Source organism: Protomyctophum parallelum (assembly GCF_964188405.1).
Source record: "Protomyctophum parallelum genome assembly, chromosome: 21".
NCBI classification, from domain to species: Eukaryota; Metazoa; Chordata; class Actinopteri; order Myctophiformes; family Myctophidae; genus Protomyctophum; species Protomyctophum parallelum.
This window is the reverse complement of record NC_139713.1, coordinates 28,885,647-28,898,298: the sequence shown is the minus strand read 5'-3', so window position 1 is coordinate 28,898,298 and position 12,652 is coordinate 28,885,647. Positions and strand designations below refer to the sequence as shown.

Below are 12,652 nucleotides of genomic sequence, written 5' to 3'. Positions count from 1 at the left end.
ACTATGTGAATATAGTCTAACATTAGTGAATGCAGTCACAATCACTGTTGGGATAGAGTCCCAGGAATATATTGATCTGTATCTTCCTCTGTCATCACTATATATCCTTCCATTCCTTCTATGTGTCTCCCTCTCCCTACCTTTTTGCTCTCCTCCTCCATCAGGTCTGAAGTCTGACATTCCAGAGTTCATGAGGAGACGCAACAAGACCAGGCAGGTAGAACCCTCCTCACCTCAGCTGAGTGAGGAAGAGGAGGAGGAGGAGAAGAAGGACGAAGATGAGGAGTGGACTCCTGGTCTGTCTGGTAATCCTACACTGTTACCATAGTAGTACTGCTGTACTTAATAGTGTTACTGAAGTTCTTATTCACTTTACTAGTACTAATGTGTCAGTATAGTGTATAATTGTATATGGTATAAGGATATAATATATGGAACACTTTCCTGGTATAACTAATTTGTCAGTATAGTGTAGATGGCATCTGTCTTTGGGTCGTCCTCAGACGAGCCCTCCATCGTTGCTTCCAGTCATCCCGGTTCTCCATACATCCGGCCAGCTCGTTCGTGCTTTGCGCTCCTATGTCTTTCTTGAGTACATCCACATATGTTAATGTGGGACGTCCTCGTGGCCGGTGCCCGTGTGTTGGTTCCCACAGCACTACTTTGCTGGCTGGCAGCTCTTGGTGTCTTTGGCAGTGTCCTGCTAGTCTCAGTCTCCTGGCTGCTATTTTCTGGCTTATCCTTGGCATTCCATCATACAGTTTCTTGTTGGTAACATGTGTGTACTCTTGCTGATGTTAAGTGCTGTGTGCAGCATTCTGGTGTAGCACCCGTCTAGAGACTTCTGCAGGGTTGGCTTCAGGGTCCAGCATTCACTGCCGTATACTCGTATAGGAGAACAGACTCTACCGTTGCATAGGTGCAAGTGCATTCATCACTTTAAAATCTTTGACTTCCTTCAGAGCAGCGCCATCTGTTGTTGTCAGAGGTGGATGCTCTTAAATATGGAGATAATATGCTTCTACCTGACAGCAACGGCAGTATAGTATTGTTAAGTCATTAACGTGGGGTTTGGTTTAAACATGCAACAAATTGAGTAATAGAAAGAAGTCATTGAGTGTCTAATTACAAGAATCAGAACCACAGGTATATGGAGCCGATAGTTTGTTCTTTTCTGGACTTAATACAAGCCTGAATCTTCCACTGATGATCTGAAACCACTAGTCATAAAATATATATTTAGACAAACTTAAGCTCGCTAAATTAGGATGAGCTCTTTGTGAATGGGAATGGGCAGTGACTTCTGTCTGCTCTCTCTCTCTCTGTGTGTGTGTGTGTGTGTGTGTGTGTGTGTGTGTGTGTGTGTGTGTGTGTGTGTGTGTGTGTGTGTGTGTGTGTGTGTGTGTGTGTGTGTGTGTGTGTGTGCGTGCGTGCGTGCGTGCGTGCGTGCGTGCGTGCGTGCGTGCGCGTGCATGTTATATTTCAGGACGTCAGAAAGCAGTCGCTGTGCCACCCAGTGACAGAGAGCTCAGGAATCTTCCAAGGATAAATTACACAGAAGAAGAAGAGCCAGAAGATGAAGAATACTTCTGTAACTATTTACAATTTACAATTAAGGCATTTATCAGACGCTCATGATACAGAGTGACTTACAATAAGCAAGGTGATCACAGACACATACACATGCAGAGAGACAGTGTAGTGCCTCAGTAAACTAGTACCACAGGTAAACCGATAACCTACCATCAGTCTAAACAATACTGTCACAATAATAATCTATACATTGAAACTATAGGATAGCAAACCTACCATCTGTTTAAATAACATGCTAACTAAATATTTTTTTACATACTGTATTTATGGCTCTGTCTTCTCTGTTTGCCTTTACACCAGTCTAAACAATATACTGTCCGAATCAATACAGTACATTGAATCTATAGGATACCAGGTTTAAACTAGACCTCTGCCCGTCGGACACCGTCCTACCTGGGAACGATGCAAGTTGGGAACAATGAAAATCCCACCCTATATGCAATACCCGTCTGTCTGTCTGTCTGTCCCTTTTGTGCCCATATGGACGTCTCTGATGTTATCAGTATTTGGGCTCATTAGGTCCACTGACCAGCGCTCATTAGAGCCAGCCTTTGAACGTGTGTGTCGAATTTGGTTCTCGAGTTATGTGATTTACAGACTTACGTACTTACACACTTACGTCGGTGCATTTTATTGTAAGATAGCATCCTATCTAAATAAATTCCCCTCTCCCTTTCTCTCATTCTGTATTATTTTTGTGTCTTTCATATTATCGGTCCATCTCAGTTGTTGTTCTGCATTTTAATACTTTGAACAATGTTTACATCACTGTCTGTCTGTCTGTCTGTCTGTCTGTCTGTCTGTCTCCAGTCTGTGATCGGTGTAAGGAGTTCTTTTTAGTTTACTGTGAGGAACATGGACCTCCTGTGTTCTGGTATGGTCTGATAGGTGTACCTGAAGGAACACCTAACAGAGCCAAGCTGACCCTGCCTGATGGATTCCAGGTATAGTTACAGTTACAGTACATACCTGTACATGTTATATACAGCTACAGTACATCCATACCTGTACATGTTATATACAGCTACAGTATATACATACCTGTACATGTTATATATAGATATCCAAATTATATCAGTTTCTCGTATCTGACTGTCCCATTGTGTTTGTGTGTGTGTGTGTGTGTGTGTGTGTGTGTGTGTGTGTGTGTGCGTGTCTGTGTGTGTGTTTTCAGGTTAAACGGTCACGCATTCCAAAAGCAGGTCAAGGGGTGTTTTACTATGGAGAGGATCCACTTCCTTTCATGACTCACTTTGGTCCATATGAAGGAGTGAGGACAGACAAAGAGGAAGCTGAGAAGAGTGGATACTCCTGGGTGGTGAGTGTGTGCATGTGCATGTGCATGTGCATGTGCATGTGCATGTGCATGTGCATGTGCATGTGCATGTGCATGTGCATGTGCATGTGCATGTGCATGTGCATGTGCATGTGCATGTGCGTGCGTGTAATGTTTAACATTCAGGTACATGTATGAAAAAACTCAATGGGATATCATAAATGGACTACATGCTAAATCGACTGCATTTATACAGCATTTTTCTCCAAAGCGCTTTATAATGTACTTCACATTCACACATTCACACACACAGCACCAAGCTGGTCATCAGGAGCAGTTAGAGGTTCAGTGTGTTGCTCAAGGACACTTGAACACCAACTCTGCTGCCGCTCTACCTCCTGAGCCACTGCTGTCGAACTAATCTAACTAACTGTTAGATATTGTTATTAAACTGTTGTTTATGGTAGATCAATTATATTTGTATGCCACAGCCTGCAGATAATATCCTCATGTCACTATAGAGGTTCATCATTTAGTGACATATCATAGATATCAGTATATACTGAAACATACTGTAGATAAATAATGTATTTATTTTTCTTTAGGTGCGCAAGAAGAAAAACCGCTACGTCTACATTGATGCTAAAGACGAGACTAAGTCCAACTGGATGCGGTGAGACATCATTCTATGGTTATAAACTCAAATAAAACACTTTCTCCTGCACAGGAAGGTATTCACCTTGTACTGTATATACATCTACACTATATACTGTGCTGTAGTTTTATATATAGATAATGTACATCTACACAATATATGTATATATGTAGTTTTATCTATAGATCTATAACTTCCTATAGATACAAATATACATGATACATACATGATGAATGAATTATCAATGAGGAAATATAACTGTGGGTCTAGAATGAACATTTGTGTGTGTGTGTGTGTGTGTGTGTGTGTGTGTGTGTGTGTGTGTGTGCGCGCGTGCATGTGCATGTGTGCGTGCGTGTATGTGACAGGTATGTGAACTGTGCTCGTAACGAGGGAGAACAGAACCTGATAGCGTTCCAGTATCGTCAAGGGATTGCGTACCGTTGTTGTCGTCCTGTGTTGAAAGGAGAAGAACTGCTGGTCTGGTATGGAGATGAATATGGAAAGGAGCTGGGAATCATCTTTGATAAGATGTGGGACAAGAAGAGCACTCAGAAAGGTAACTACATCAGAGCTCTTCAACGTTTATCAGGCCAAGGACCCCTTTAATAGCTGATCCAGAGAGAGATGAAGCAGGGACCCCCCACTACATATTGGATTCAGACATTTAACTACCGGTACTTAAACCCTCAATACTTTGTAAACTAGCCGCATTTCCCTGTGCAGGAAATCTCTTCGTCAAAAATTGGCGATCTACAAGTTCACTCTTAAGCTCTGCTTGTAGATCTGCTATTTTCAGCTAATGTCCCCCCCCCAGGATAGGGATGCAAGGGTTCAAGTGGTTAAAAAGGCCCTATCACACAAAGATTTGGCGGCCCCCCTGCAGTACCAGAGGTACTGTCGGGACCGCCTGTTCAAGACATGTTGAATGTATCTGTGATCTCTCTGTATGTTTTAGGATGTGATGCCATATAATTTATACTGACTTTAGTGATGAATCATTCTACTAACAACCCCCCCCCCCCCCCTCTCTTTCTCTCTCTCTCGCTCTCTCTCAGGACAGAGTCCCCAGTCTTCCCACCAGACTCAGATCTTCTGCTGCTCAGAGTGTCCGTATGCCTTCACCTCTCAGCTCTTCCTCCACAAGCACATGAAGAGGAGCCACAACAACGTCTACTTCCAGATGCTGAGGAGCGGACAGATCCCCCCAGCAGCAGCAGCCAGTCAGCCAATCAGCAGCAGCTCTGTGAGTGACCAGAGGAGTGGACAGACCCCCCCAGCAGCAGCAGCCAGTCAGCCAATCAGCAGCAGCTCTGTGAGTGACCAGAGGAGTGGACAGACCCCCCCAGCAGCAGCCAGTCAGCAGAGTACCAGCAGCTCTGTGAGCCACAAGAAACAAGGAGACACTGGACACAAACCTTTCTCCTGTAAGCTGTGTGAGAAGAGTTTCAGTCTGTCTGGTTATCTGAAGAAACATGAGCGCATCCACACTAAAGAGAAACCATTCCACTGCACTCAGTGTGACGAGAGTTTCAATCGGTCTAGTACCCTGAAGACACACGAGCGCATCCACACTGGAGAGAAACCATTCCACTGCAGTCAGTGTGGTCAGAGTTTCAATCAGTCAGGTGCTCTGAAGACACACGAGCGCATCCACACTGGAGAGAAACCATTCCACTGCAGTCAGTGTGGTCAGAGTTTCAATCAGTCAGGTGCTCTGAAGACACACGAGCGCATCCACACTGGAGAGAAACCATTCCACTGCAGTCAGTGTGGTCAGAGTTTCACTCAGTTAATTCAGCTGCAGACACACCTGCGCATCCACACTGGAGAGAAACCATTCCACTGTCAGCAGTGTGGTCAGAGTTTCACTCGTTCATATAGTCTGCAGGAACACCTGCACATCCACACTGGAGAGAAACCATTCCACTGTAAGCAGTGTGGTCAGAGTTTCACTCGTTCATATAGTCTGCAGGAACACCTGCGCATCCACACTGGAGAGAAACCATTCCACTGTAAGCAGTGTGGTCAGAGTTTCTATACGTCAAGTAGTCTCAACAGGCACCTGCACATCCACACTTAAAGCGTTTCACTGTAACAGTGTGAAGAGAGTCAGTGAGTCAGTTCACCTGAGTATGAGTTTTCTCTTGCTATTTCGATGCTAGTGAGACGTTTTTAAGTTATGACTGACTTTATATATTAAACTGGTGACATAACAGTGTGATGTTTTGTTTTTTTCCCATCATTTCAGTAAGTGAGTCAGTTCACCTGAGTGTTATAGTGCTTTTCAATATTTAGTACAGCAGCACAGCTGTGTCACACTTTATAACGTTGTTGGTTCCTTACATTTAACACATTGAATACATTTTCTCTTGCTTTTTCCCTGCTATAGTGAGACTTTTGTTTGTGAAGTTATGACTATGACTTTATTTATTAAATTGACATAACAGTGTGATGTTGTTTTTTTGGAGGCCATCCTTTTTATTAACCTTTTAGTTAAGAAATGATAACATACAGTAGTATAGTATGGCTTTTTTTTCTCACCTTAACATATTGATGTATGGTCATGACAACATCTTTATGACTTACCTGGGTGATTTAATGTGGACACATTAAATCATCATTTGCAGTTCTGTATATTAATCAGTTATTGAATGTGTAATTATATGTATAAGTTATCTTACTTTTGATTGAAAATGTTGCTATGCTGATTCAACTGTTACTTGTTTGACTGATTTTGAATGACTGTTGTTACCATGTGTCGTTTTGACCTGGTGTTCATTAATCTGTTATATTCAAAGTTTGTTATCTGTTGTTGATTAAATCTCACCACTGTTTAAAATCTGAGTCACACTGAGATACTGTAAATAGTGAGCGTGTTGATGTTAGAGACTATTTTCTTTAATGTTTCTTACATGTCTAGAATAGGTGCACTAGGGTTCATGTTATGTAGTTATTAAAGTAAGATGCGGCTTTGCATTCTGCTGTATGACACAGCTTGAATTTGCTTGCCTTTAGCTGCCTGTGTGCCACTTTAATGGATGACTACTAAGCTGATGGGAACACAGCAGTCTAATGTCATAAGACAAGCCAGAAGTAGTTCTCATTTATGGAAGCAATGCATGTACACAGTTAGAGCACCATTACATAACAGGATAAACCAAACAGTGCAAGACATTCTGAAATCCAAAGCACAAGTGCAAAAGGAGAGTTCAAAGTGGAACTTGAGGGTTTGGAAGGAAGAAAGCTGTTGGTAGTGGTGTTATAATACTTGCACTTTACTAACAGGTGTAGCGTGTGATTATGTGTCATTTTCGTTTTAGTATGATGAAGAGGGCTTTTTAAGGTAATGTCGTTCAAAAACCTAAATCTTACCTCTCCTGCAGTACAGTACACACATCCATTGGATTAATAGGGGAATAAGGAAAATGTAAATCAACGAAACGGTCAGTTGATAGTTTGTTCAAGTTGCTTCTTAATGACATTCATAAGATGGCTTTAAAAAGTACTTTCCCCAATACATTTGTATACATAGAACAAATAAAATGTGGGATGTTTGGTCTCAGACAGCGACATTAAATAGATTATCCTCAATGATCACATGAAAGGTTAACGATTAGCACCTAGGCTGCTAATCGCCTCGGGTTCGACTCCCAATCCCGGTGACCTTTGCTGCGTGTCACTCCCCATCTCTCTCCCCCCATTTCCTATCTGTGCACTTCGCACTATCCAATAAAGGCAGAAAAAGACCCCAAAAATATATTAAAAAAAACACTGTAAATTACTGATAACATCAAGACATTTGTATTACATTTGTATATCTATTCTGCACTGGCCTTGGTCAGTATGCTGCAAAACCCTTACATACCACGCACATCCAAAAAATCCCAGGTGCTGTGCTCTGAGTCAGCACATTGGTTCATGCTCCCATAGTTAATTTAATGGATATCTATATCACCACCAAGGTGGTGATATAGGCTGAGGAAGAACTAAGACGCTTGAAACGTCACCTTGGTGGTAATCAATGTAATTAATGGTTTAAGTTTCTTAAAACTGTAATCTTATTTTTATGAATAAAATGTTAAAATGTAAAACATTACCAATTTGTATGGTATAGAAATATAATATAATTTACAGCAAATCTGTAGTGGTTGGAGCTGTCCTCCCTACTCCTCCATGTTGAAATCTAGACCATAGTGTCAGGTAGGCAGGGCACCTACAGTACTGGCCGACTACTACTGCCTGAAGCTCATAGTGCAAAATCTTCCCAGACCAAGCAGGAATGCATTGGCATCTCTGCCATTGGCAAAGTGCTAGAACACAGTATGTTGATGTTATGGATTGCAATTTATACCACTTCCGCCCAATTGTATACGGTACTTGTTGTGCAGCAACATAGCACTTAACATAGCATAGCATTGACACATTGCGAGCTTGTAGATCTGCTACTTTTGAAAACATGGAAACGTTTTTGAAACATTTTCACGTGTGCAGAATGATGATATTCACACCAGTCATAGTTTTGCACACATTAAACAACTGTAAACACTTGTTTTGCATTTGATTGTGGTACATGCCAGGCATGCCAGATTCCTGGTTCTATGAAAAGTAAGAATAACAGCTGATTTCCAATCTAACCATTCATTCAAGTACTGCGCTGTACTGCACATACACATTAGCTTCCTGATGTATCAGGAGAGAAATCTTTCTACAGACTCCAGCAGTTCAGGAGAGCAATTCAACTTCTGTAGGCCCAGTAGCAGGTCCCTCTGTTGGCTCTGCAGGCTTTGTTTTTCCCCGTGGTATAAGGCGTCCTCCAGGAGACTGCTCTCAGACACGTCCTCGCATCCTGCATCGTCCAGAGACCCTGACCCCGAGCGGCCCTGCATGACCTTCCCATGTCCTTCATCCCTCCTCTCCTTCCGTGTTGGTGGGGGTTCTGTCAGCTGACGACATTCACCCTCCTTCGCTACGTACTGTTCCGTTCTCCGTCCCTCCTCTCTGACAGGAAGGAGTGACATGGTGGCCTCATTGACGGAGTCAGACACCCGGTTGTGGTCACACCTGCACATTGACCCTCGGTCTGTGGTGGCAAACTGAGAAGGAAAACAATGCAGTAAAATCAAGAAAGCAAAACGTTTTTCGTTTTAATAATAGTACATTCTGAGGATTCATTGAGACATAAACTGACCAATATGAACACACACCGCCATCCCCCTATTTTCTAAAGCATGATGTCAAAATGGAGTCCTAAGACTGGATTCCCTCTCTGAGCCGTTCCCAGATCTGCTGAGACACCTACTGTAAGTACCTCCCTTGCTCTTTATGGCACATTATTCTAGCACCCTAGTGATGCTTAATTTATGCCCCGTCATACGCAGGTGTTGCACGCCAAAAATTAGGCAAATCAAAAGCTTACAATGCGTTTCATCCACAACACCACAACACCGGCACCATCTCCTCCACAAGGAGATGGAATTCACTGCTGACATTTTTTCTTCTGAAAACTATGCTAGTAGAAAAAGGGAAAACCCTTTTTCTACTAGCATAGATTTGCCTGGCTTTTGTTGCCAACTGCCACAGTCTTTTAGCTTTAATAATAATAATAATAATAATAGTGGCTGCGTATCACACAATCAGCCTTATAGTCAGTGGTGGCAATTATACCCTTACTTTCACATAAAACATCTACCTTCTTTTACATGAAGAAAATTAATACACTAAATAATACACTAAATCCTGATGACCTACCTTACCTGATCCTGGCTTTGGCTGCTCTTTGTCCTGATCCACTGAACTGAAGACCTGTGCTCCTTCTTCATCAGAAGTCCTCCCAGGGACTGTCCAGATCTGAAAGTCTTTCTATGCTGTCGTATGGGGTCTAGCTCTACATCACTCCACACCTGCTGTAGAGGACATGAATGCCAAACTAAACTAATGTACAAGTTATTTGTCAAACTGTGGTATAATTTATATAAAAGGCTTTTTTCTAAAGGATCCCTGGCTAATAAGACTCAAATGCCTTAATACAATATAATTGCCCTCTGTAAGTAAAATTAAAAACTAAAAATACCTTAAATATGTTTTGGTTTATTTATTTTAGAAATAGTAAATATTTTTGTTTAGTCAAGGGGGACTGTCGCAATGATGTAATTTGTCCATGTCTGGTCCAGCCCTATGGAATGTATTGAATGCATCTGCTAATAAAAACAACTTAATACTTTCTAAGCATCAAAACAATAAATATGCAAGGTGTTTTTAGTTTTTAATTTTAGATATAGAGTACAATGGTTATATATTAAGGCATATAAGGTTTATTAGGGATGCCTTTAACAGACCTGTATTTCCTTGTCAGCTGATTTGGACCAGCTGCCCCTATGCACCACCCATTGCTTTCAAGTTTTCTGTGATGTATTTCTTTGCAAGTGCATCCCCTGAGTTACTGGAGGCATACAGTAGCCTTATTGTACATGCAGTTACATCAAGCTTAGAACGACATACCACTTTTCATGACATTTCCCATGTGAAATTGCAGTTCCCTGGGTTCAATCGATTGCAAGCATGTGCAACGCTCACTGTATGTGAACTATAGGAGAACCCGTTCTATCAACATCCAGGTGACTTGCAATGCAGCTAAATTATAATGGAAAGAACGTTCGATTGCTGAAAATGTGAGACGTTGACTGGAACATTATGATAGCCCTCAGAAGGTCAGAGCATTATCTGTGGCATGTTGAGAGTTACATAACATTGCCATCAATGCCATGCATCATGGATGTCTCTTGGACATACGTAGGTGTGATTCGGAACGGACACTAAAAGGGTCCAGTGAAATGTGTGTGTGTGTGTGTGGGGGGGGGGGGGGTCACTGTTTCACCCTGCCCAACTTTGATGTAAACCTCTTGCCTCATATGCCTTAATACATATAACTGCCCTCTATAACTAACAAGAACTGATGACAGTCATATTATTACCAGCTGCTTTTGAAAAAATGTGGCGCAAATATTTGAATATATATTCTTTCAGAGAAAATGTATTTAACTCAAATCTTTGCTTGTTTATTGCTGGACAGTACATGTGCCTTCACTGGACCAAAGGAGTTCAGCTAATTTTTTTTAGGAATATATATTTTTAACAATATTCACATTTATCACAGATTCTTTTATAGGGTTTTTTGGTGAATATTAAAGAAGAGTACTTCGAATTGCCATATATTGTTGTACTTTAATATATTTTGATGAGAAATATAAATTTTCAACGATAGTGTTGTAGGGTTAACATGCATATACTGTTGATTCTGTTCCATGTCTGTGGTGTGCTCGTTTTTCCCCAGGCCTTACCTTACCTTTTCAATAATAACCTTAACGAGGATGCTGAACTCACCGTATCTGCAGCATACATGGAGGATACTCGGTGGAATTTCATCTTAGATCCAGACGACTGTCTACTCAGCAATGAGCAGTCCCTGAAGGAGGACTCACTGTTGGACACTGATATGCAATCCTTCCTGGGAGGCTGGGCTAGGAAGTGGAGACAGGGGACCCTCTGTGCTAGGGTATCCCTGTTGATTTTTTTTACAGTGTTATGTCATTCAGAAAAAAAATCATGTTCTCCTCAAGTGAACAGCATGCCGCCATGACGGAGCATGAATCATCATGGGCCTATACTGTAGGTCAGTTATAGGTTGTGGCACAACCACACTCACCTGTATTTGGTGTGAATGATGGCATAGATGAAAGGGTTGTAGATGGCTGACGCTTTGGCTATAACAGCTGGTACAGCTTTGGAGTAAGGAGTGAGGATGCTGCCATATCTGAAAGATTGAACACAGGAAATCTGTACTGTACAGATTGGGAAATCTGCTATATTAATGTATAGAGCACACACACACACACACACACACACACACACACACACACACACACACACACACACACACACACACACACACACACACACACACACACACACACACACACACACACACACACACACACACACACACACACACACACACAGTTGTACGACTGTGAATACGATGACTAGCCAAATTCATTCTCATCATCATCATTTTTCGACCGCGGTCGAGATCGTGGATTTCACAATATTACGCCAGACTTCCCCAGTTCCTGCTTACTGATGCCTGTGTCCCTAGCGATGACATCAGGGAACGACAGTTTTCTACCTCTGGTCTGCTTTGAGGCAGGACTCCAGAGAGGAAGGGAAGATATAACCTCATTGTCAGCTCTGTAGCAGTGGCATCGGACTAGTGAAGAAACACGGGGAAGGTTGCCGTATATTAGATTAGTCGATGGGTGGCTCTTCCAAGAGATTTTGCGCTCTCATTAGAAGGCGGGTGTAAGTGCCATCCAACCGTTTCTCTAGTTTCTTTGAAAGTGTTTATTTGAAAGAGCCATAGAGTAGAATCGGCCATCCTAAATATTTTTACTTTTAACATCTTACTAAACTGGGATGACCAGCTTAATTCATTATACAAGCTCACAAAGCATTGCATTTGGATGAGTTGTGATTGTGAGTTTATAGATCTGCTATTTTTGCTATTATAATTTGTTTTTATGTTAAAAAATGTAACATTTGCATATTTACCCTGCCCAGGCGATGAGAGTGACGCATGCGTAAGGCGACCAGGAGAGCACAAACACTATGATGACCACAAAGGCAATCTTGGCAAGCTTCCACTCAGTCTTAATGCTTGACTGCTGCTGAATCAGGGTTGAACTCCCCATCCTGTCCACATCTCTGATCACATGGAGAGGATGAACATGGGTTAAACATCACAATAAAACGTTGATGCTAGGGTAAATGTGGTTAAACTAAGTAGCCTAATGAACTAAAATGGATTAAATTGAATATACATTTTTACGAAATATTTTTTACAAAATCTGTGCTGCGTTTGTTTGTACAATATGTATATACCTGGCAGCACGGCGAATAGCCAGGAACATGTACAGGTAGCAGTAGGAGATAATGCCCAAAGGAATGAAGAATACAAAGCAACACAGCATCAAGGTGTAGCTCTTATTGGCTGGAGTGGACGTCACATAGTCCCATGTACATGAGGTCATGAGGCCTTCTGGGATATAAGAACCTAGAGAGACAGAGAGAGA

At 41.9% G+C, this 12,652-nt stretch overlaps 1 protein-coding gene across 1 annotated transcript in view; it reads right to left on the bottom strand.

Annotated features, from left to right (window-relative positions):
- Window positions 1-8,043: 8,043 nt before the first annotated feature.
- The window catches only part of opn4xa (opsin 4xa), a 14,142-nt gene continuing 9,533 nt past the window's right edge, over window positions 8,044-12,652 (bottom strand). The window contains exons 5-10 of the mRNA XM_083793963.1: window positions 12,462-12,633; window positions 12,132-12,284; window positions 11,230-11,337; window positions 10,908-11,085; window positions 9,281-9,430; window positions 8,044-8,620 (exon numbers count right to left, since the gene is read on the bottom strand). Coding sequence (XP_083650089.1) covers window positions 8,216-8,620; window positions 9,281-9,430; window positions 10,908-11,085; window positions 11,230-11,337; window positions 12,132-12,284; window positions 12,462-12,633 — 1,166 coding nt within the window. The 3' untranslated portion in view covers window positions 8,044-8,215. The remainder of the gene's footprint in view (window positions 8,621-9,280; window positions 9,431-10,907; window positions 11,086-11,229; window positions 11,338-12,131; window positions 12,285-12,461; window positions 12,634-12,652) is intronic.